This window comes from Oncorhynchus nerka, linkage group LG13, assembly GCF_034236695.1.
Source record: "Oncorhynchus nerka isolate Pitt River linkage group LG13, Oner_Uvic_2.0, whole genome shotgun sequence".
Classification (NCBI taxonomy): domain Eukaryota; kingdom Metazoa; phylum Chordata; class Actinopteri; order Salmoniformes; family Salmonidae; genus Oncorhynchus; species Oncorhynchus nerka.
The window spans coordinates 47,547,713-47,572,576 of NC_088408.1; the positions used below are offsets into that span (position 1 = coordinate 47,547,713).

The window sequence follows — 24,864 nt, forward strand, 5'->3', positions numbered from 1 at the left end:
ATCCAAATGCGTTCATATTCACTGTACCATTGAGCTGTGGGGGAGATATTGGCAATCAAAATTGCCTTTGTATTAGCAAGTCAGGTTTTGCATTAGTTCCTTCTCAAATGAATTATAGAAATGCAATGCCTCACGCTGTGTTCAAAGATGATTCATTTGTTTGTCTGTTTTGTTTTTCAGGGTCAGCCGGTCGGTCAGTGTGATTTCAATATTCGGCTGTTGTGCATAGAGAAAGAGATCATCTCCCCTCGGATGGAGAAGATGAAGACGGGACAGATCGACAAGACAAAGGAGCCCTTCAGTGTCAGGAACAAGCCATTCTTTGACATCCACGCAGCACGAAAGGTAATACACGCATGCATGTGCACAAACTGTGCCAGGGCCAGATCATCACAAGTCTGTGGTGGTCTGACATTCTAGCCGTACATGTTACTAATGCATTATTTAACTTTTCCATCAGTTCAGGGACTCGTCTAAGGCCTAATCAAAACAACAGGATAGATAAACTTTAAATGGCTTCACAGTCGCCGATTTTGTTTTCTCACTTTGAAACAAATATGTATTATTAATCTTGAAGTATTAATGTGCTCTCATAAAGGGTACATTGCATTTTCTTCCCACGCTGTGCTTTTACTGTAGATTGACTGCTTTTGACTGCCTTCGTACAAAGGGCATTGTAGATTCCTCTGTCACCATTAAAGGAAAAATAAATGTGATCAAAGCTTTTTTAATCAGTGGGAATATTCATAAAAACTATAAATCAACAGAAAAAATTATTAGCCCTGAAAATGGCCTATGTGGCTCCACTATTTACAATCTATAATTGATTATTCACAGATCATGGAGGTATTCTAAGGAGCCTTTTTATATTAGGAATCCTGGCCTACCTCTATACAGAGAAATTTGTTTTTGCAGATCATGTGCTTCTACTGACAAGGACAAGAGTGTTTTTATTCGCCAAAAGCTATTAAAACTCGCCAGCAAGGCCCTGCACCCTCAGTCTCATAATGGCTCCACCAAAGGACATTGCACAAAAAAACTAGATCTACACTGCGCCAGATCAGTGGGAAACTGTAGCTCTGTACGTTCCATTAAATGCCTGATAACAGAGTAGCGGGAGCAAGGGTTTGTGGCAGTCTTCACATTTTTCCCACCACTGTTCATATGGCAGGTCTGGTCATGGCGGAAGCAGGGAACAGCTCCAGTCCCAGCTACTATCACTGATCTCTTTGTGCTGGAGCATGTTTTGTCCTGCATGAAATGTTAGCCATGAATGACTGGGTTACCCCCCTGGTAAACCCTGTTCCAACTTCCAGCCCCTCCTGTCTGAGGCTTTTATGACAGATTGCCCACTGTCTTGTTAGCAGGATGTAGATTAAGATATTCCAGAAATGAAGTCATTGGAATTACGCCTGCCTCATTCGCTATGTCTTTGTTCCGATGCTGAGGCCATCTGCTCTGCGTACAGCCATATCTCTGTTAGAGACATCATGAAATGTGGGAATAGAAATCTGGTTTATTCATTCGCGGCGGCGCAGCTTTCCACTTCATGGCATGTTTGCCGGAAATTCCTTTTATGATATTTCAATGAGGCCGAGGCTGTGTGGGTTTTCTTCAAGTTTCCAGCTCCCCTGAATTAACACTAGAACTGCCATAGACCAACGGCCATTGACATTTGATTGTGTAATAAAAGTAATCCGCAATAAAAAGTCCTGCTCTTTCCCTGACCTTTCCTAAATGTTTGTATTTTACATTGCTCAATTTGTCTGAATTTAGAAATCACAGAGAAATATTTATGAGCCCTTTGACCTGTTTTTTCTTTACACCTATTCCCAACGTAACCCTCCAAAACAATGCGCTGTAAGACGTTGGTACCCAGCCAGGCGCTAATGCGTCTATATCTCTCTCCTTACTGAATGAATGAAAGGATGAATAGGTGATAATTGTGCACGTTGGTTAACAATTGAAAATTAAATTAGGCCCAACCAAATGATGAGGGTGAGGAGGTCGATTTAATTTAGAAAGATACGTTTCTTATGCCTATTTATCAGCGTTGGCGCTCATGTTTATAGCACATAATTTGACCGCGATCCTTGCGGATTGATGTCATTCTCTTTTACATTTTACTTTGTAAAAATAAGCTGCTACCTGGACTGTTTTATTTACAATAAATTAGATTAGTAATAGATTTATTGTAAGGGAAAATGAAAACATGCTAAGTGTTGCAGTAGGCCTTTAGAGTAATGCCAAACATATCATTGACTCTATCCGAGTTGATGCGCAATGGGAATCAAACGATGCCATCCCACTGAATGAATGACAAATGGATGAATGGGCGATAATTGTGCACATTACTTCACAATCAAATTTAAATTAGGCCTAACAATGATGAGGGTGAAAAGTGTGATTTAAATTTAGTGCAACAATAGTGTAAGGGAAACTAAAACATGCTACAGGTTGCAGTAGGTCTTTTAGAATAGTGCAAAACATATCCTTGACTTTGTCCAAGTTGATAAACGAGGGGAAACCATGCCTGTCAGCCTGCACAGCCGGCCAATCAGGACTATACCGAAACTAATTTCACACATAAACTTAGCCTATAGACAGGATGAAATGTACAATAGTCTGATGAGGGACAATATTATCTGTTGTTAAATTGTAAATGAAGAGATGGGCAAATCTTATATTTGACAGGTGCAGGGAAAGAAGCATCAGTTTATCAAATCCTCCTTCAGAGTCACATTTCTATATAGTATCAGAAAGATAATATTTTGCGGTTTCTATGACACTTACCTTTGTCACATATCTCTACAAAATTCAAGAGGTGGAGCTCTATTTCCAAATTTCACTTTTTGCAAGAATATCTGGGCTATCCATGCATTCAGCACATGACCACACTCGCGGCTGCATTGCTCTGGCTACTAAGCAAAGACTAGTAACGTAATAAACTTCTGTTTTCTTTTAAATACATTTTATTTAAACAATATTTTTTTTAGACTTGCTCAAACTAAATTATGGACTTCTTATTGATGGACTTGAACTAGTGCTTTTTCGTTTGTACTTGTAGCCTAGACGAACATAAACTAATGAAAATGCTGTTATGTTCCTTGAAATAATAGTTTTTCAGTATTCTGTTACCTAAGACCTTTATAAACACAACCAAATTATTATTCATCAGATAGCATAAATTAAATGTATTTATTTGACTGTTAGACTGTTGATGGGTCATTGGCTTAACTTCTTGACGCTACCCATCCCGTTAGCGGGATCATTTTCGTCAGCAACCGCTGAATTGCATAGCGCCAAAGTCAAATAATATTACAAAAAAATATATTCATGAAATCACAAGTGCAATATTACAAAACACAGCTTAGCCTTTTGTTAATCCACCTGCCGTTTCAGATTTTGAAATTATGCTTTACAGCGAAAGCAATCCAATCGTTTGTGTAAGTTTATCCATAGCATAACATAACATTATGTACACTAAGCATTAAGTAGCTAGGTCACGAAAATCAGAAAAGCAATCAAATTAATCGTTTTCCTTTGACGATCTTCAGATGTTTTCACTCACGAGACTCCCAGTTACACAACAAATGTTCCTTTTGTTCCATAAAGATTATTTTTATACCCAAAATACCTCTGTTTGTTTGTCGCGTTATGTTCAGAAATCCACAGGAAAGAGCGGTCACGACAACGCAGACGTATATTCCAAATAATTCCATTCCATAATGTCCACAGAAACATGTCAAACGTTTTTTATAATCAATCCTCAGGTTGTTTTTAAAATATATTTTTCGAAAATATATCAAACGGGTGTGTAGGTTTTTTAAAAACACCGGGAGAAACAATGGCCGCTTTACTCTGTAGCGCAAAACTCACTCTGAGAGCCCCCACCTATCCACTTACGCAATGTGATCTTTCACGCTAATTTTTCAAAATAAAGCCTGAAACTATGTCTAAAGACTACTGACACCTTATGGAAGCCATAGAAAAAATGAATCTGGTTGATATCCCTTTAAATGGAGGATAGGCATGCATAGGAACAGAGAGCTTTCAAATTAAGAGGCACTTGTAAAAAATGATCAGTAGAAGCCAGTCTTGGCTAACTTCTAACGAGGTGGTATTTGAAGAATCAACATGTAATACCCACAGGAGACCGGATGGCAGCTCTCTTCTACTGTTCACTCGTCGTCCAATCAAAATGCAGTTCAGAACATTCGTGTTTGATTTTAGTGTGAATATAGACGTTTGTTATCGTGTGTAGTGGAAAGCAAAGCTTTTTGTTGATGATCAGACCTGAAATTGCTTCATTGTAGGATTGGATTTTCCTCCGGTTTTCGCCTGCAATATCAGTTCTGTTATATTCACAGACAATATTTTTACAGTTTTGGAAACTTTATAGTGTTTTCTATCCTAATATGACAATTATATGCATATTCTAGTTTCTGGGGCTGAGAAATAGGCAGTTTCAAATGGGTACGTTTTTCTTTTAGCCAAAAAACGAAAATACTGCCCCCTACACGCAAAAGGTTAAAGTGTTGAAAATTGGCTTTAGGCCTACATTTTTCACTAGGACTTTTGTAGAATAATACAAAACATATCCTTTACTCTATCTAAACAAATAACTATTGTTATATTTTTACATGGATATATTTCACTAATTTCTTTATGCACTATTTATCAATCGTTGGTTCTTATGTTTGCTCACCTCGCGGGTTGATATTAATCTGATGCATATGCTAAATGAGACGCCCGGCAGCGTTCTCTAGCGGTTTTCTTTTCAAATTGGACTATATAGGATTATCTATTTTATTTTGTTTGTGAAATTGTTTTGAATCGGCTGCAATAGCTGGTCTGCTGTTGGAATACAAAGGACTTATAGTTCCTCTGTTTTATTTTATCGTTTTGCCTTTTATTCAGTAAATTGGACGTTGATGGGACTGGTAAATTGACCCCTTGGAGGCAAAAAGCATGTGCTGAGTGGAAGATGAGGCTTTAGATTAGATTTACCTTAGCTCTGGTCTAAATTAAGGGCCCATTAGCAGACTGGAGTATGGGAGAGGGTTCAGATGGAGAGCCCTCTTGTCATTTGAAATGACTGGCAGTAGATGAGCAAAAGATCTGGGCTTAATGAATAGTGTCACTGAATGCTCTTTCACATCAGCTAAATGTGCTCACTCACTGGGTTTAATTATGCTTTGTGCAAGAGCCCACAGTCAATTACATTTACATTTGAGTCATTTAGCAAACACTCTTATCCAGCTCAGTAATAGCTTTTATTAATAGCTTTCCTTATATTTCTCATGCAACCAATACTAACTTACAGTGCCTTCAGGAAGTATTCATACCCCTTTACTTTATTCACATTTTGTTACAAAGTCTGATTAAAATGGATTTAATTGTCATTTTTTGTAAACAATATACACACTGTCAAAGTGGAAGAAAAATTCTAACATTTGTATAAAAAAAAAATAATAATAATAAAATAAAAAAATAGAACACTAATATACAGTATCTTTATTAGATAAGTAGTTAACCCCCTGAGTCAATACATGTTAGAATCACATTTGGCAGTGATTACAGCTGTGAAGATTTCTGGGTAAGTCTTTAAGAGCGTTCTACACGGGATTGTGCAACATTTGCACATTTTATTATTTTCAAAATTCTTCAAGCTCAGTCAAATTGGCTGTTGATCATTTCCAGGTCTTGCCATAGAATTTCAGAATGTTTTAAGAACATTCACTGTCTTCTTCGTAAGCAACTTCAGTGTTGGCCTTGTGTTTTAGGTTATTGTCTTGCTGAAGTTGAATTCATCTCCCAGTGTCTGGTGGAAAGCATACTGAACCAGGTTTTCCTCTAGCATTTTGCCTGTGCTTAGCTCTATTCCATTTCTTCTTCTTTTTTATCCTGAAAAATTCCCAAACCTTAATGATTACAAGCATACCCATAACATGATGCAGCCACCACTATGCTAGAGAATATAAAGTACTCAGTTATGTGTTCAGGACAAAAAGTGAATTGGTTTGACAGTGTAATTAATCCATTCATATATGCTATCACAAAGAGAATCATTTGGTTGTGTTTATGAAGGCTTTGGATAGCATTAGAATACCTATTTTATTTCAAATAACACAATCATTTTCATTAGTTTATGTTACTGTGGTAGGCTATATATAAAAAAACACTAAGTCAAGTGTTCAATCAATTTTATTAGTGAAGTGTCTTTTGTTACAACTATGAAACAGAAAGCATATGTGTTGGAACACGGTAACATCTTTTTAGAACTACAAAATAAAAAAAATACCCCAACCACCAAGAGACACAGTCAGCAAGACGTGCGATCCAATGATGAAACATCAGTAGCCTAAACATCATTATAAATGTCCAGTGGCCTTGATAAATAAAGCAATGATGGCATTATAATATGTGTCGATATGACAGCAGTCAAAAATAGGCAATTATTGTCAGCTCGTGCTTACATTGCATCTTCAGGCAATGGTGTCAGTTGAATTTCATTTATCTGCAGTCCATTGTGCTAACAGTTTACACATATTTGTAACTTTCACTTACTTGACATACTTTGACATACATTGCCTTTTGTTTGGTTGTAGTGCGTAATAGTCTCAAGGCTTTCTCTTTGTGTCCTGTTGTCTTGCCATTCTTCAGCACCGTTGTGGACCACAACGGCTGTGCAGGTGCCTTATTTTGCGCAGAGGGAGGAAGCTCCCATCTCACTTTGTTCATGGTGCCAGCCAGGCTTGTTTTCTTTGCAAGCAACTTGTTCGCCAATGACAGTGAAGTGAAGAAATTGTCCATGGTGACATTTGTCCCCTTGTCAATGTAATATTCCGCAAGCCTCATTACAAACCTCATCTCCGACACTCACTAACCTGCTGCCCAATGTGGATCTTTTCCCAGATATTGAAAGCCTTTCAGCATGCACAATTACACGCTCTCACTGTGTAGCCTACTTCAAGTAGGTCAGAGTAGACTGATAAGACTGCTTGGATTTGGTGGACTCTTATAGGGTACATACCTTTTTGAGATTATAATTCGAATAGATCAAAACAATACAATAGCCTGTCCTGTTCTTCTTTCACAATGGGTGATTACCAAATGATGCATCATTTGCTTCCTCACTCAACCCCCCCAACCTCATACTTTAGTTAATGTATTTAATCTGTTGTGTGCGAAATTAGTTTCAAAATGGACTACTTTAGCGCTTCTAGCGTTAGTCGTACCATTGGTCTCATGGTGGATATCTGCCGATAGGTGCCCTTCTTTGTGAAGCGTTGGAAAACCTCCCTGGTCTTTCTGGTTTAATCTGTTTGAAATTCACTGCTTGACTGAGGTACCTTTTTAAATTATCTGTATGTGTGGGGTACAGAGGTGAAGAAGTCATTAAAAAATCTGGTTAAACACTATTATTGCACTTAGTTTAAAGTGACTTGTTAAGCACATTTTTACTCCTGAACTTATTTAGGCTTGCCATAACAAAGGTGTTGAATACTTTTTGACTCTAGACATTTAAGCTTTTCATTTTTTATTAATTTGTAAAAAAAAATATGTGAAAACATCATTCCACTTTCACATTATGGGGTGTTGTGTTTTGGCCAGTGACTAAAACATCTCCATTCAGGCTGTAACACAGCAAAATGTGGAAAAAGTCAAGGGGTGTGAATACTTTCCGAAGGCACTGCATGTGTGTTAACTTGCGAAACAAATACGTACTTATCTCTCCCTGCCTTCCCCACCAGTCTAATGTCCACAACTCATTTATAAAACCCGGAAAACCGTTAGTTCAATAAACTGTGCTTAATTGGATCATTAAAGCAGTGTGATCAGTATCAGCAAGTCTTCACCTTGTGGGTCTGAGACCTCTAACCCCTCCAATAACACCAGCGTAATATTAGTCAGAAACTGCAGTCCTGTGTGTGTTACACCATGAGAGAGCCACTTTGAGACTTCTAATGCAGCGCACTGGAATTATCTCATTGCACTGGAATTATCTACTGTATTCCGGTTTGGGCCTGGCACTTGTTGCTCTTACCTCTGACTGTATTGCCTGGCTGTATTGGTCCATTGTTGTTTTTGTTGTACCTCAGGACTCATCCAGCCAGTCACAAGTTAATGGATGGTGACGACCGCATGACTGCCTCTCTGTATCCCATCATGGTTTCATCACAAATGGCACCCTATTCCCAATTGTGTGCACTACTTATGACCAGGTCCCAGCTCTGGTCAAAAGTAGTGCACTATATAGGGAATAGAGTGCTATTTCAGACCAGGGTTTCCATTAGGAAAATGTGGCGTCGTACATTTGACCGGTAGCATTTTAATTTACCTGCATTGGTTGCGTAACCTGATTAAAACCTCTTAAGGATCCGCCCCTTTAAAAAAATGTTTTTGCTTAAAATGACAAATCCAATCCTGTAGCTCAGGATATGCATATTCTTGAGGAAACACTTTGAAGTTTGTAGAAATGTGAAATGAATGTAGGAGAATATAACACATTAGATCTGGTTAAAGATAATACAAAGAAAAAAACTGTTTTTTAAGGGCGTTTTTGTACCGTCTTTGAAATGCAAGAGAAAAGCCATAATGTGTTAATTCAGCCCAGGCACAATTTAGATTTTGGCCACTAGATGTCAGCAGTGTATGGGAAAAGTTTTAGACTGATCCAATGAACCATTGCATTTCTGTAAAGAATTTTGTATCAAGACTGCCCAAATGTGCCTAATTAGTTTATTAATAACTTTTCAAGTTCATAACTGCACTCTCCTCAGTCAATAGCATGGTATTATTTCACTGTGATAGCTACTGTAAATTGGACAGTGCAGTTAGATTAACAAGAATTTAAGCTTTCTGCCAATATCAGATTTGTCTATGTCCTGGGAAAAGTTATTGTTACTTACAACCTCATGCTAATCGCATTAGCCTACGTTAGCTCAACCGTCCTGCAGGGGGACCCACCTACCCTGTAGAGGTTTTAAGGCGTCAACCCACGGTTCTCAGAATGACAGTAATCACAAAGTTTATAATTATTAATCTTAACAGAACATGCAACTCGAATGCAATGGTGTGCCATTCTTACCAAATTCAATGCTACCAAATACTAATTAGGTGTATGTAATCTTCTGACCCACTGGGAATGTGATGAAAGAAATAAAAGCTGAAATAAATCATTCTCTCTACTATTATTCTGATATTTCACTTTCTTAAAATAAAGTGGTGATCCTAACTGACCTAAAACAGATACTTTTTGCTCTGATTGAATGTCAGGAATTTTGACAAACGGAGTTTAAATGTATTTGGCTAAGGTGTATGTAAACTTCCGACTTCAACTGTATATGGATCAGACAATGTTGGTCAGTGTCGGCAGAGTAGGTTGCCCTGCAATTTTTGTTGTATTAAAGATTCTGCTAATGTCTCCGGTCATATAAAGTTTGGTAGAATTGCATGAAGTGTATTTATCAAAGGCTGACGTTTTCCTTTGTAAAGAGAAGAAATGTAGGCTGTCTGATATAGCCTAGGCCTACTCTATGCCACTACTCGCTGCATTGAAAATTATTTTTTGCAAGCAGTGATTAAGTTATATTATTAGCCTTTAGGAATGGAAGGCTAGAAGTCTGAAAATGCGAGAATGCTTTGTTATAAACGATGATAAATTAGCTTCCCCAAACATGAAATCCACACGCCATGTATGTTAGAGTAACTGTCCACATTTACTTAGGCAATAAGACGAGTAACAAACAGCACAATCACGAGCCTATGTCAATCTACTGTACTCCATAGTAGTTTACCTAAGCTTGTCGGTCTGTGCGAGAAAGAAATAGCCTAATCCAAACAGACTCTGGGACAGTTGTGGGACGATAGATCCTAAATGCATACAACCAGTAGGCCTCCCCCAAAATATAAAAAAGCAATGAGGCTCATGCTGCAGATCAGAACTTTTAGCATACAATTTAGATAAACTGTTATTTCTTCACATTTTAAGGCAGTAGGCTACATGCGAATGTTCGTTCCATAATGCAATTAGCAGGAAAACACAATTTGTGAGGGGTTTCATGTGACAGAGATGAAAATATCCATTAGACATTTTAAAAGAGGGGACATCGAAGTATGCAACAACTAGCATGGCTTGCTAAAATGACTAGGATTGTGCTTTTGGCTACTGGACAATAAAATACATTTGATTTGAAAACCAACAGAACATGAAAGGAAAAAGGCCACTGGTTTCAGTGGCATATGGAAGTCTTTATAAAATAATTGCCTGCACGTTTGGTTGGATTTTGGCTAGGCTACTTGGAAGCAAGGTAAGACATGCCTCATATGTAGTAAAACGTTCAGGTTTCAAACCATTTAAGGATATGTTTTCAAAATGCATACTGCCTCCAGCTCATTGCAAAGTGGTGTGTGACGCACTGAAGCCTGCCTAGTTGCCTATACACTTGATTGGCGAATGGGAACTGTACTTTAATTACCAGTTGAGAAATAAAACATTAAGCTCTTTTTTAATCATGGCCCGCCTAGCACCGCTTGCCTGCCCTCCAGCAGCTCATGGTGAACATGGTGGGGACTGGGAGGGAGTCGCAGTCCGGGGATGGAGAAGGAGCGAGTCATGAGGCTGGTGGGGTGTGTGTGTGCTCAGGAAAGGTGTTCCGTCCTTCCCTTATCTAGGTAGGCTTATGTTAAGCAATTCTAAGGTCTTGTCCAGATTTGCCATTTTTTTTTATCAGACGTTTTAGACAATGTTCATTGTTTTTGTTTGTTTTCGTGTTCATGAATGTCATTGGAAGGTGTTCTGTCCTTCCCTTATCTAAGTGTATTTAACAAATTCCAAGGTCTGTCCAGATTGCCTTATTTGAATCAGAAGTTTTGGTCTATGTTTTTTGTGTTTTTGTGTGCAATAACCAAGGCCTTGTCCGGATTGCCGTCTTTGACGTTTTCGAGAATGTTCAGTGTGCCATTTTGTGAACTCAATCATTACAGAAGTGATATGACCTTTTATTTAATGTAATTAAAAATGTTGATGCTGATTAAATCCCTGCTTCCCCTTATCAGTATTCAATTAATAGCAAACTGTAGAAGCGCATAATCATTCATTCGCTTGCAGCAAACCTAAAGCAAGTAACCTTTCAGATATGTTTTTCTCCAGTAAATTTTTGTGTACAAGAATTTTCTGAGAACAAACTTCTCCTGTATTAAAACTTTGAGACTTTGTCTGATAAATAGGCCAAACACAACCTAGAGAAAATGCAAAGAATGTATTGTTGACACTGCCTTAGAACATTCCATCAATACCACCCCCTCCACACCATACCGCAAGTGCACTCAAACACACCATCCACAATGCCCTGCAACACTGTCCTTGGTAACATCGCAGCAATTACCATGGTTGGATTCAAGGACTACATGCATTCTCTCTTCCCTTCAACGGTGCCTTACAAAGAGAAACATGTAGCTTACCTTCTTTTATAAGGGCGAAGAATTGCCAGATCGATGATTAAAAAGGTTTGTTTACCTCCGTTCTTTTGGGAATTAGAAGCTTTCTTCAAGGCCTCGTCTGAAAAAGAATTAAGCAATATGTAATGACGCAGATAAATGAATGTAGTCAATGGTGTATTCTGTGGAGTGATGAGTGTGTGATTGCCATAACAATATATTTTTTGTCTTTAGTTTGGCACTCCATTACATGCCCTCCAGGCTTAGAGAGAGCTTGTACACTACAGTTGGAGAGAGCCTTGAGCTCACTGAGTGAAGTCAGCAGGTGTCAGTCAATCTTCAGATGTGCTCAGAAAGCCTGGCTCTCGGTGGTGTTCTGAGCTCTTTTCAATGTTTCAGTCAGACACCGCCTCGTCAGACAGGCCTCTGCTCAGCCGCCCTCAGCGGATGACTCATAACGCCCTCCTGGTTGCATCCCAAATGGCACCCTATACCCTTTATACCACTTTTGACCAGGGCCCCTAGGGCTCTTATATTGGCGTTAAACCTCTGAAAAAGACAGGCTCTCTCTCTGTCCAAAATCTGTCTGGCCTACTACTTACTAAAACTACGTACTAATTGTACTACCTACTATTTAGAACATGCATTTTTGTAACAACTAATGCAGTAAGCAACACATACTAGGCTTACCCATCCAGAGAATGCGTAATCTAATGCACAATTGCATTGATCCCCGACACTATCTCATTATCAGCTATTGTCAAACACACGTGAGTCTAGAAAGATGATTCTCTTCCCCTAAAGTGTGCAGCAAATTCTACTAGATGAAAATACTAAATTAATATAACATCCTGACATTTAAAACTTATTTTAGAAATTTCACTTCATATAAAAACATCTTATTTTCGCATACCTAACATGCATAGTATTTTGAAAGCAAGTATGGGTATTCGAACATGGCCACGTTCTTCTGTCTGTTGCTGTGAGCTCTGTCAGACAGTCGTGTGTGAGGACCTTCGTGTCGGGTGCTTTCTGGGAAATGATGCAACAAGCGTCATTATCCCTATCATTACCTTTTTCCATATGTTAGTTGAACGCACGTGACACACCAGACTCGCCACAAGCTCAGCATTACAGAACTTGAGTGTGCATTGGACCCGAAGTGCTAATTTACTGCTGAATTACACCAGACAGAATTAAGTCCTTATTGGTACCTCCGGCTCCCGTTGCATCCCAGATCGCTTTACAGTTGTGTAAAATTCAGTGTAGTGTTTTCATTCATCATTAAGCTTATAAGCCAGCAACCATCCTGCCTATATGTAGGCTACATATCTACCTCAAATACCTTGTGCCACTGCACATTGATCTGGCACTGGTACTCCCTGTATATACTGTAGCTTCTTTCTTGTGTATTTTTATTCCTCATATTGTTGTTATATTTTTTACTCTGCATTGTTGGGAAAGTGCTTGTAAGTAAGCATTTCATGGTCAAATCTACACCTGTTGTATTTGGCACATGACCCAAATATGTTTTATTTCATTTTGATTTTAGGTATCACTTTAGGGCTGGAAGAGTGGAGGGTTCAGGCACTGCTGGGGGATATGTTCAGAGGCATAATGGAAATGAACTCTTTGCTCATGTTGGAGGGAGGGAACGGCTCCCTGCCTACACTCATGTCTGCAGTAAGTGGATGTGCCACTGCCACCACCTTCAATTGAATTTGCAATACAAAATAATCACTCATCTTGAAAACTGAACTGTTTGGTATAAAACTCATCCTGAGTCAGCAAGTCTTGGACAGTCACTTGCCCAAGATCAGTTTTGGATACACACGGTGGCATATCATCACTTTCAGTGATCGCTACACTGAACTGACCAAATCAAATATGGCAGTGTGTATACAGCATCTTGCTCATGAATTTCTTTAATTTGATGATGGTTTTATTGAATCCATCCATCAAAGCTAAAAGTCCTCCGCCGCAGCTTCATACATTCTAAACTTGTTTGACTCGAGTCCAGCAGGCAGTAAGTAGCCGTTGTTAGCCTTGCCCCCTGCTCTCTCATGTCAGCTTGTGTATTTAACAGGGAGGCTTAACCAACTGAGTCTATATTCTTATATAGCAAATGGACTGCCATACCAATTGAGCCACAGGGACCCCATCTTAGTCTGCGTCCCAAATGGCAGTCCAATCCATTTATAGCTCACTTATTTTGACCAGGGCCCTGATCAATAGAAGTGTTCTATGTAGGGAGTGGAGTGAAAGTTGCAGGTATGGAAAATTGCAGGTATGGAAGAAATGATGAGGCAAAACAGTATCGCAGTGTTAAATCAAATCAAATTTTATTTGTCACATACACATGGTTAGCAGATGTTAATGCGAGTGTAGCGAAATGCTTGTGCTTCTATTTCCGACAATGCAGTGATAACCAACAAGTAATCTAACTAACAATTCCAAAACTACTGTCTTATACACAGTGTAAGGGGATAAGGAATATGTACATAAGGATATATGAATGAGTGATGGTACAGAGCAGCATACAGTAGATGGTATCGAGTACAGTATATACATATGAGATGAGTATGTAGACAAAGTAAACAAAGTGGCATAGTTAAAGTGGCTAGTGACATAAGAATGCAGTCGATGATCTAGAGTACAGTATATACATATGCATATGAGATGAATAGTGTAGGGTAAGTAACATTATATAAGGTAGCATTGTTTAAAGTGGCTAGTGATATATTTACATCATCATTATGAATTCTCCCTCTGTATGCTCATGGTGTACGTGTCGGGATTCTGTGAAAACCTTGGTGGTTTACTCACAGCCGTCAGATGGCTTTTAATGCTGAACGTGATTTACTGTGCTTTTACTGATACAGTAATACATTTAAAAAATCCCCCTCGTTGTGCGTGACGTCTGGATACGTAGTATGTCTCCATATACACTTACAACACTAGAGAAAAAGTTACTTTCGGTTTTGTACACCAGGTTCAAACAGCTGAAAATACAATATTTGTGGTTATTGAAAATGTATTTCACAGTGGTTTAGACGGTACAATGGTTCTCTGAAATTAGGCGATCTATTCAAATTTTTGCAACACGGACACATTTTTGCACCTTTAACTAAACATTTGGCAGTCTTACGGCTTGGGGGTAGAAGCTGTTCAGTATCCTGTTGGTTCCAGACTTGGTGCATCAGTACCACTTGTCATGCGGTAGCAGAGAGAACAGTCTATGACATGGGTAGCTGGTGTCTTTGAAAATGTTTTGGCCCTTCCTCTATAGAGGTCCTGAATGGCAGGGCCGTACGCCCTACCCTCTGTAGATTAGAGTGAATCTCAGTTTTGCAGTGGGCCTGTGCCACTGAACTACGACCACTATTCTATGGAGAGTTTATCTTGTGTGTCTCTCTATAAGACTGTCCCCTAATCTGACATAGCCAGTGCAGTGCTCCGGGAGCAGCCATTTGGAGCTGCTTTTATGCGCTTCAGAGGAGATTGAGTCATTTGAAAGAGAATAAGGTGTCACTATTCTGTGGTAGATGTGAGCAGCTTGTTTCCATTCCTAAGCTACTGATTTGTGCTCAGTGCAGATATCACATAAACACCCCCGTTTAACACTTTTTTTGTTTTTTTTTTTTTTTTTTACTTAGGTGTGATTTTGTCACTTCAAATGTGAGATTCTCTGACGAGAAATTCAGTTTTGTATCAGATAGTTAATTAATGTTTTGGGCTGATTCTGCAGTTTTATCTGAGAATGATCCATGATCAATCAGGTCAGGATTAAGAAGGTATTTATTAAGAAGGTGGTGCTGCTGAGTACGGCCGGGGGGAGTTCCCAGAGGTGGGCAGTGCCTCCCTTTTGGAATCAGAGATTTCTGAGTTTTTGAACACATGTAAATACCATTAAAATTTTTTTTATAAAAATGTACATAGTGGCACAGTCAGTCCACAAGGTGGCACAGCTCCTCTCTTACCTGCTTTGGGGAGAACCCTGCATAATGATATTAATATTTTGAGTGAAAGATTCTCAGGTGATAACAGACCATTTACATGCAACTGCATTTTTATCATATAGACAGTCACACCAGCTGTGGCTCTGAAATTAAATCATAGTCTTTTTGTTAATTGTACATTATTTATTGAATGTGTTATATCAAAATCCTCCAACACTTTCACTACTTAGTTCAGAGGCTGGCTGCCAGAGCAGCTTCCTCTGAGAGAAGGCGGGGTGGGGCAGCTAAGAGCAGGGATGTGATCTTGAGTGCGTCCCAAATGGTACCCTACCCCCTACGTAGTGCACTACTTTTGGAATAAGGTTTGTAGGGTGCCCTTGTTTTATCTCTAGAATGGTTGCCAAGCACCATTCCCGGCTCGTTCCCTGTGATTGTTACCTTCACAGCCTTTGTAAAACATGCTTTTATTATATCTGGTACAGCGTAGGAGTTCAGGGTTGATGAGAACCAAGCACTCAGGGACAGATCGTTCAATAAAGCATGGAGGTTGCAGTGGTAGCAAAAAAAATGTTTTGGGGGGGGGGGGGGAATGGGTGTGAAGAAGAATAGTGAGCTAGGCATTGTAAATACTACAGATCATCAAGTGCCTTACATGACATTATCACCCACCATTGTATAATATCAATATTAAACGGACCAGCAGGATTGTTGATGGTAAGTTCTTCATATGCGATTTGTTGCGAAAGTGTACGCTGATATCAGACCTGTGGTCTGCAGGGAGGGATAGAGAGAGGGAGGTGAAAGAATGCAGGAAGGCCATGCAATTCAGTACTCATCTCTAAAACAAAAGCAATTTCGGTCAAAGGAGTCCATACTAACAAAGGGAAACAGAACAGATAGATCCCAATAAGAACTGTACCATAGAGGCTCAAAATAAGGAAAAACTAAAAAATGTAACTTATTCAACAAAGATCAAGTGTAATATATTAGAATAATAAAGCAAACTGGATGGAATATGGGGGGGGAAATGCACCAAATAATTTTTAATCTTCTGCATAGAAATGCAACCAGAAATAATTTACTGAAACTTGTTACAAGTGACGGAGTCACCTATGATTCACCAAATTATATTTTGAAAGAGGAAGCTAAGTACTTTAAGCATATGTTTTAATTTCTCCTCTAAATGAAGCTAATTGTATGGATTTTTTTCCTATTAATAATTGCAAATTAACAGCCATACAGAAAGACTCATGTGAAGGTGAAAGTACAGAGGAGGAACTTCTTGATGCAATTACAGGCTTTAAGTCTAGGAAAACTCCAGGGCTGGATGGCATACCAGTGGAGGTATACCAAACCTTTTTTGATGTACTCAAAGGACCATATTTTAACCACTCCTTTGTAAATGGTAGATTATCAGACACTCAACAAGGTCTGATTTCATTATTACTGAAACAGGATACAAGTGGGAAATATAAAGATTGGAGGCTCTTTACACTTCAGTGTTGTGATGCAAAGAATTCTAGCAAAATATATAGCGCATAGAATTAAAAAAGCTATTGTCGGACATTATTCATTCTAATCAGACAGGTTTTGTACATGGATACATTGGAGATAATATAAAGCAAGTCTTGGAAACAATAGAACACTATGATAAATCTGGGAAACCAGGCCTGTTATTCATAGCAGACTTTGAAAGGCTTTTGATAAAGTACGATTGGAGTTTATATATAAATGCCTGGAACATTTCAATTTAGGAGAATATCTTATAAAATGGGTTAAAATCATGTATAGTAACCCTAGGATTAAAATAGTAAATAATGGCTACTTCTCGAACTGTGAAGAGGAGTAAAACAAGGTTGTCCACTATCGGCATATCTATTTATTATGGCCATCAAAATGTTAGCTATTAAAATCAGATCCAACAATAATATCAAGGGATTATAAATACAGGGCTTAAAAACAGAGTTGTCATTGTATGCTGATGATTCATGTTTTCTTTTAAATCCACAACTTGGATCCCTCCACAGCATCATAGAGGATCTAGATAATTATTCTAACCTTTCTGGATTACAACCAAATTATGATAAGTGTACTATATTACCTATTGGATCACAAAAAAATGCTACTTTTATTTTACAATGTAGTTTACCATTAAAATGGTCTGATGGTGTTTTGGATATACAGTACTTGGTATACATATCCCAAAATAAATAAATGATCTCACTCCAATAAATCTTTATAGAAAGTTAACAATAATTCATAAGATCTTGCTACCATGCAAAGCTATTTCTATTTGTTGAAAACACTTTAGTCATATCCCAGTTGACCTATTTGCTTATGGTCTTGCCTACACCTTGCGAACAGTTTTAATTATATGAGAAAAACATATTCAATTTTAAAGTCAGACAAAATTAAATGGGCCTGTTTATATAATGAATATGAATTCAACGGGCAAATATTATTAAAGCATTAGACCTCTCACTAAAGGCTTCAGTCATTCAAAATATATACTTAAATCCAAACTAGTTCTCTTGCAAATTAGTAAGAATGTCTCACCATATGTTCAAGAAAGGCATACATACTGTGCTCGTAAAACGTGCATAGGTTAAAACGGGCCTTCTTTAGACTAGTTGAATATCTGGAGCATCAGCATTTGTGGGTTTGGTTACAGGCTCAAAATGTCCAGAAACAAAGAACTTTCTTCTCAAACTCGTCAGTCTATTCTTGTTCTGCGAAACGAAGGCTGTTCCATGCGAGAAATTGCCAAGAAACTGAAGATCTCGAACAACGCTGTGTACTACTCCCTTCACAGAACAGCGCAAACTGGCTCTATCCAGAATAGAAAGAGTGGGAGGCCCCGGTGCACAACTAAGCTAGAGGACAAGTACATTATGTCTAGTTTGAGAAACAGACACCTCCCCATTCCTCATCTGGCAGCTTCATTAAATAGTACCCGCAAAACACCAGTCTCAACAGTGAAGAGGCGACTCCGGGATTCTGGCCTTCTAGGCAGAGTTGCAAAGAAAAAGCCATATCTCAGACTGGCAAAAAGAAAGAAAAGATTAAGATGGACAAAGAACACAGACACTGGACAGAGGAAGATTGTGAAAAAAGTGTTATGGACGGACACATCTAAGTTTGAGGTGTTCGGATCACAAAGAAGAACATTCGTTAGACTCAGAAATAATGAAAAGATGCTGGAGGAGTGCTTGACGCCATCTGTCAAGCATGTTTGAGGCAATGTGATGGTCTGGGGGTGCTTTGGTGGGGGTCGAGTGGGAGATTTGTACAGGGTATAAGGGATCTTGAAGAAGGAAGGCTATCACTCCATTTTGCAACACCATGCCATAGTGCCCATCAAGCCAATTCAACTTGTGGGAGGTTCTTCATGAAGCATAGGGTGAAATCTCTTCAGATTGACAACTAGAAGGCCAAAGGTCTGTAAGGCTTTAATTGCTGCAAATGGAGGATTCTTTGACGAAAGCAAAGTTTGAAGGACACTATTATTTCAATCAAAAATCATTATAACCTTGTCAACGTCTTGACTGTATTTCCTTTTCATTTCATGTATGTTTTCATGAAAAACAAGGACATTTCTTAGTGAGCATAAACTTTTGTGAACTGAACAATATATGAATCATATATTATAACTAGGAAAATATATTTCATTGTATAAAAAATATTATTGCATAAACCAATGGCTTATAAATTAACTTGTAGTTGCAGTGTGGAAGTTGGAGAGGGATAATGTAACGATTCCTGTGGCCACTGACAACGCTAGAAATATCGTAAATGCAGTTGCACTAGCTGAATTGGGGCCACAGATGGGATGCTTTGCTCACGTTATTAATCTGCATCTCAAAAAACTATGTCAGTGAATCCAATCTCTCGCCTCCTAGCCAAGACCAGGAAGGTGGTATCCTTCTTTCATAAAAGCACAACTGCTGCTCATGTTTTCAAGACACAACAGGAGATGTTGGAGCTGCCAAACCACAAACTAATCCAGGATGTCCCTACTAGATGGAATTCAATTTAAGGGATGTCAAGACTGCTATCAGAGTTAACCTGGAGCCTAGATATGCTGACCCTGGTGTCCAAGACTTCTTACACAAGATCACCGCTTTGGACCCCCGGTTCAAGTCCCTGCTGCACATGGATGCTGCTGCTCATCTGAGAGTCTACAATGAACTCACAACAGAGTTTGTGACCAATATATAACAGGTATTGTATTTATTTTGTTAATAAGACATTTATTTTATTAATTAGTGATTCAACAATTAATTATGAAGTAATAATTGTAATTGTCATAATAATGTCTGATAATATATTTCTAACAGCAAATTATATTTTTAAAGCCACTTCAGAGAGAGTAATTTTCATCTAATCATCTAATTTAATTCTACAGGGTCAAGCCCTCTCCAGAGATGGCAGATGACAGGGGTTGTCCTCCAGAAAAGAAGTCTGCCATGGCTGAGCTTTTTGAGGAGTTGTTCACGACCCAGGAGCAGGGAACCATGTCAAAGATCAATGTCGTGGAGGAGCTGGTGACCTCATACAGGGAAGTGGACTGTATTCCCCTGGATGCTGATCCACTTACATGGTGGAAGACCTAAGAGTTAATATACTCTCATGTTCCCATTTTAGCAAGGTGCTACCCGGCTGTGCCTGGGACCTCTGTTCCTAGCGAGAGGGTATTCTCCACAGAGGCTGACATTGTCACAGCAAGCCGATCTGTGCTCACTGCAGATAATGTAGATAGACTGATCTTCTTAAAGAAAAACGTGAAAATCTGAGTTTTAATTTTTAATTGTTTTCAAGTAACCAGTCTCAAGTGGTCCTATTTTGTTTCAGGCACTGACTGCTATATGACTTAATGTTGATATATGCTGCTGGACTATGCACTCTTGTTGAAGTTCTGTTTTAAATGACTATTTAATTTCATGTTTTAAGGCAGGCACTGCTGTTTTTTGTTGTCCCTTTGTTTCCATATGCTCCTGGGAATTCAAGCTACCCATGTTTACTATTATAATAATGGAAAATCTAAATACAAATGACATATTTCTCACGCATTTATTTTGTCGATGTATCGAAACCATACCGAACCGTGACACCACTGTACCGTACCGAACTGTGAGTTTTGTGAACCGTTTCACAATAAAATATATGGGTGATTGGAAGTGATGCAGACAATTACATTGATGGAAGCTACAATCTATCTGCAATATTAAAGCTGATCTACCCACACAACAACAACAAAAAGATTGCAAGGGAGGATGGCATGCTCGTTGTTGTTTTAATGTTACTCAGCCCTTCTCCGACCCAACGATGATTCATTACTGTGCCACTATGTGAAATTTAACCTTGACGTTCAATTGTAGAGGAGAAAAATACACTGACTTCCATTCCATCACCATGGCATGAAGATGGGTACTCCATTTTACCTTTTGTCTCTCTGCCGAGTGCAACGCTAGTCATCAGGTACAGTAGTTAATCCCTCCTTCCGCTTGACGTCTCCTGTGGAAGCCTGATAGATCTCCTAATAGGACTGTGTGATTTCATCTTCTCCGCAGGCCTTCCAGGCGAAGGCTTTGTGAATCCTGCCTTAACAGGTTTAGCATGAAAGCCTGGGCTGCTAGGCTGCGGCCCCCTCTCTGTAGCTTCCAAGCAACCATAGCTCCGAGGGAACTTCCTCTATGGAGGTGGGTGCGTCGGTGGAGGTCTCCCTTGGCTCATCTTTCCTCCACCTCGTGTTCACCTCTCCCTGTCTCCCTCTTTCAATCGCTCTCTCAGATGGCTTGGAGATGCATTGGAGGTGGTGGGTGTACTATGGTGTCAAAGAACTGAAAGGGAACTCCAGATAGACCAGTGTGCCTCCTACATAGAGTTGCATCATAAAGACAACAGCAGTTATTTTTTGTCTGGCTGGAAGCAGAATAATTGTATTCTTTATATGGAAAGTAGAACTTCAGTATGGAACCGGAATGACTCACTATTATTCCATTCCAGGTTGCCCTGATGCTTCTCTTTAGTGGTAATAGTCACTGTCAAGTACTGTCTTGGGTTATCTACTGCCAGCTGAAGGAACCATTACCACTACTTTATCTAATTTTCCAACTGTGGCAATTGGCAGGTCTTCACCACTTAGCCACCGAGCAGCCATTCTGATAGAGGCTTATTTCATTATTTCCCCCTAACACATTCTTTGCATCTTAACGGTGTTTGATATTAGAGAATTTGACTCCCGAAATCAATTGCGCTTCACGATAAAGAAATCTGGCTGGTGCAGGTCTTTTGTGTGTTTAGCTCCATTGTTTCTAAGTAATAAGAGGATACCTCACATTTCCTACGTGTTGACTGTGCCTCGGCTTAGGCCACTTGTTGACAGCCTCCTAATCTCACCTTTCCGCTCATCTGTGTTGTTCCATATCATTTCAGCAAGCCATGACACCCACCCTTTCAGATTGTTCTGAAATCGTTTCTGTAGTTAGAAACGGTAAGATTAGCATACCTGCAACATTATTTTGTTGAAATATAATTTGATTTGGGAAATTAAGCTAATTGATTGCACCCAAATTGGCATTTTTTTAATTATAGGATTCATATAATATTCAACAAAGATGGTACATAACATCTGATTTGGACATGCATTTTTTTTTTACAATGAGTAAGACATGAGGATTCCAAAGAAATGGTTCAAAGCCACCAACCGACTCCCCCTTGCCAATCCCAACCCAACAATGAATATACAATATCAGTTCACTATGTTTGAGTAATATAAGTAATATGGAGCTACGGCTTGGAGTATTGTTTCTTCATCTTATGTAATGCATTCTCTGCAAACTTTTTTTTTTCTTGTCAGAAATTAGTAATTGAAGTTCAGTTTATGTCCCATCCTGATCCTACATCCTTATATTACCACCTTCTGACCACTAGATGGTGCTGCTCCTGATTTATAATTTTTTAATCACCCACATTAGAACATTTAATTTTGGTTTCCTTAGCCTGTAAGCAGTCTATTGAAAAGGTATGACAGCAACCCATGTTTTGGTTATGTTTACCTGGCCACTGTTTCAAATGCTAACTTTGTAGCGTTTGTTGCACAAATCCAATGTAAGTCAATGGTACCTTCGAAACAGTGGCCAGGTAAACAAAATCGAACCATGGGATGCTGTCGTACCTTGTCCATAGACTGCTTACAGGCTAAGGAAACCAATATGTAATTTGGGTGAACTATCTATTTAACATTGAGGGGGTAGGGGGATTCTTAAAAAATAATAAACTAATAGTAGGAGCAGCACCCTGTAGTGATCAGAACCTGGTAATGTCAGGATGTAGGATGGGACATAAACCTAACAACTTCAATGACTTTCTCTGAACAGGGGAAAAAACATCACCAAATTCATTGACAATGCTTTACATAGGATGAAGAAACAATACTCTGATCCGCAGCTCCATACTACTCGTCAAACAGAGAACTGATACTGTATACTTGTTTGATGGGTTGGGATCGGCATGGGGGGCCCGTGTGGGGCTTTTGACCCTTTCTTTGGAATCCTCATGTCTTACTCATTGTTAGAATTTTTGGGGATCCAAATCAGATGTTGTGTACTACGTTTATTTAATATTATATGAATCCTATAATTTAAAATGGCCAATTTGGGTGCAATCAATTGACTTAATTTAACAGAAATAAAATTATATTTCAACAAAATATTGTTGAAGAAATGCTAATGTTATCTGTTTCTAAGTACAGAAATGATCTCAGAACGATCTGAGATGTTGGGTGTCTCAATCCTCTTGTGCTTTTTGAGGTGGAACGACCTCTCTCCTTTCTTCTCATTCCTCCTCCTGACTTCAGAGTGCAGAAGCGCCATCTGAAGTACCTCTGTCTCCTAGCTACAGGCTCTTGTACCATGCACACAGCCTAATCTAATTTAAATGTCAGATTCTGACAATACAGAGAGAAAGACTCTTCATTCTCCATGATTAGACATGATGACTAAGTGTCACTGACTCCAGTCACTCGGCAAGTTTGATACAGTGATGACTGTTCTGTGTTAATATGATTGTTGTTATGTTCCTGCCTTGTATAATGCTGTTTGTATTTCAGCTCCGTCTCCTCTCTCTCCTAGTGGATATGATACCTTAACCTGCCTTCTGGCTAATGCAGGACTGTACTTATAGAGGAGCAATGGCATTTTTTGTCCGTTATCCCGTTTACCACTCATGTTATAGCACTTATGGCACATGGAGAAAAATAACTCCTGGCTAATTGTTTGTAAACCATTGAGATTGTAAAACTATGGATATGAAAGAGTGGCAAGAAGGACTCTTATGATCTTCCTTTGTTGTTCATCTCTTGGTTGTTTTCATGACTTACGTTGGCATTAATTCACGCTCTGGTTGTATTTTAGCAGCCACGTTGCATTGCTACCACCACCCGTGGTGACATTTTGAAATGTGTCACGCATTTTCGACTGTTTTCAGCGTTTGTTCTATGTTTGAGTAAAATGCTGTTTGCATAGATAATGAGTATATAATGAGCTGCCATGGCAATGAAATTGAACTCCACTTTAATTTATATTACACTGTTATTTATGGACATGTAAATGTAGTTGTTTGTTCACAACAATGGTAGTGTTTGCATGCAGGGTACGTTGTCTGTCTGACTTGTCTGAAAGAAAGAATCAGTGGTGGGAAAAGTACCCAATTTTAATACTTGAGTAAAAGTAAAGATACCTTAATAGAAAAGGAAAAATAAGTCACCCAGTAAAATACTACTTGAGTAAAAGTCTAAGCGTATTTGGTTTTACTTATACTTAAGTATCAAAAGTAAATGTAATTGCTAAAATATACTTAAGTATCAAAATTATAAGTATTAAATACTTAAAAAAAAATCTATATACAGTGGGGAGAACAATTATTTGATACACTGCCGATTTTGCAGGTTTTCCTACTTACAAAGCATGTAGAGGTCTGTCATTTTTATCATAGGTACACTTCAACTGTGAGAGGCGGAATCTAAAAGATCCTGAAAATCACACTGTATGATTTTTAAGTAATTAATTTGCATTTTATTGCACGATATAAGTATTTGATCACCTACCAACCAGTAAGAATTCCGTCTCTCACAGACCTGTTCGTTTTTCTTTAAGAAGCCCTCCTGTTCTCCACTCATTACCTGTATTAACTGCACCTGTTTGAACTCGTTACCTGTATAAAAGACACCTGTCCACACACTCAATCAAACAGACTCCAACCTCTCCACAATGGCCAAGACCAGAGAGCTTTGTAAGGACATCAAGGATACAATTGTAGACCTGCACAAGGACGGGATGGGCTACAGGACAATAGGCAAGCAGCTTGGTGAGAAGACAACAACTGTTGGTGCAATTATTAGAAAATGGAAGGAGTTCAAGATTGACGGTCAATCACCCTCGGTCTGGGGCTCCATGCAAGA

At 38.9% G+C, this 24,864-nt stretch overlaps 1 protein-coding gene across 1 annotated transcript in view; it reads left to right on the forward strand.

Moving 5' to 3' along the window:
* rngtt (RNA guanylyltransferase and 5'-phosphatase) overlaps positions 1–24,864 on the forward strand; it is a 159,430-nt gene that overhangs the window by 74,177 nt on the left and 60,389 nt on the right. The window contains 1 exon segment of the mRNA XM_029677151.2: positions 181–345. Within this exon segment, the coding sequence (XP_029533011.2) occupies positions 181–345 (165 nt within the window).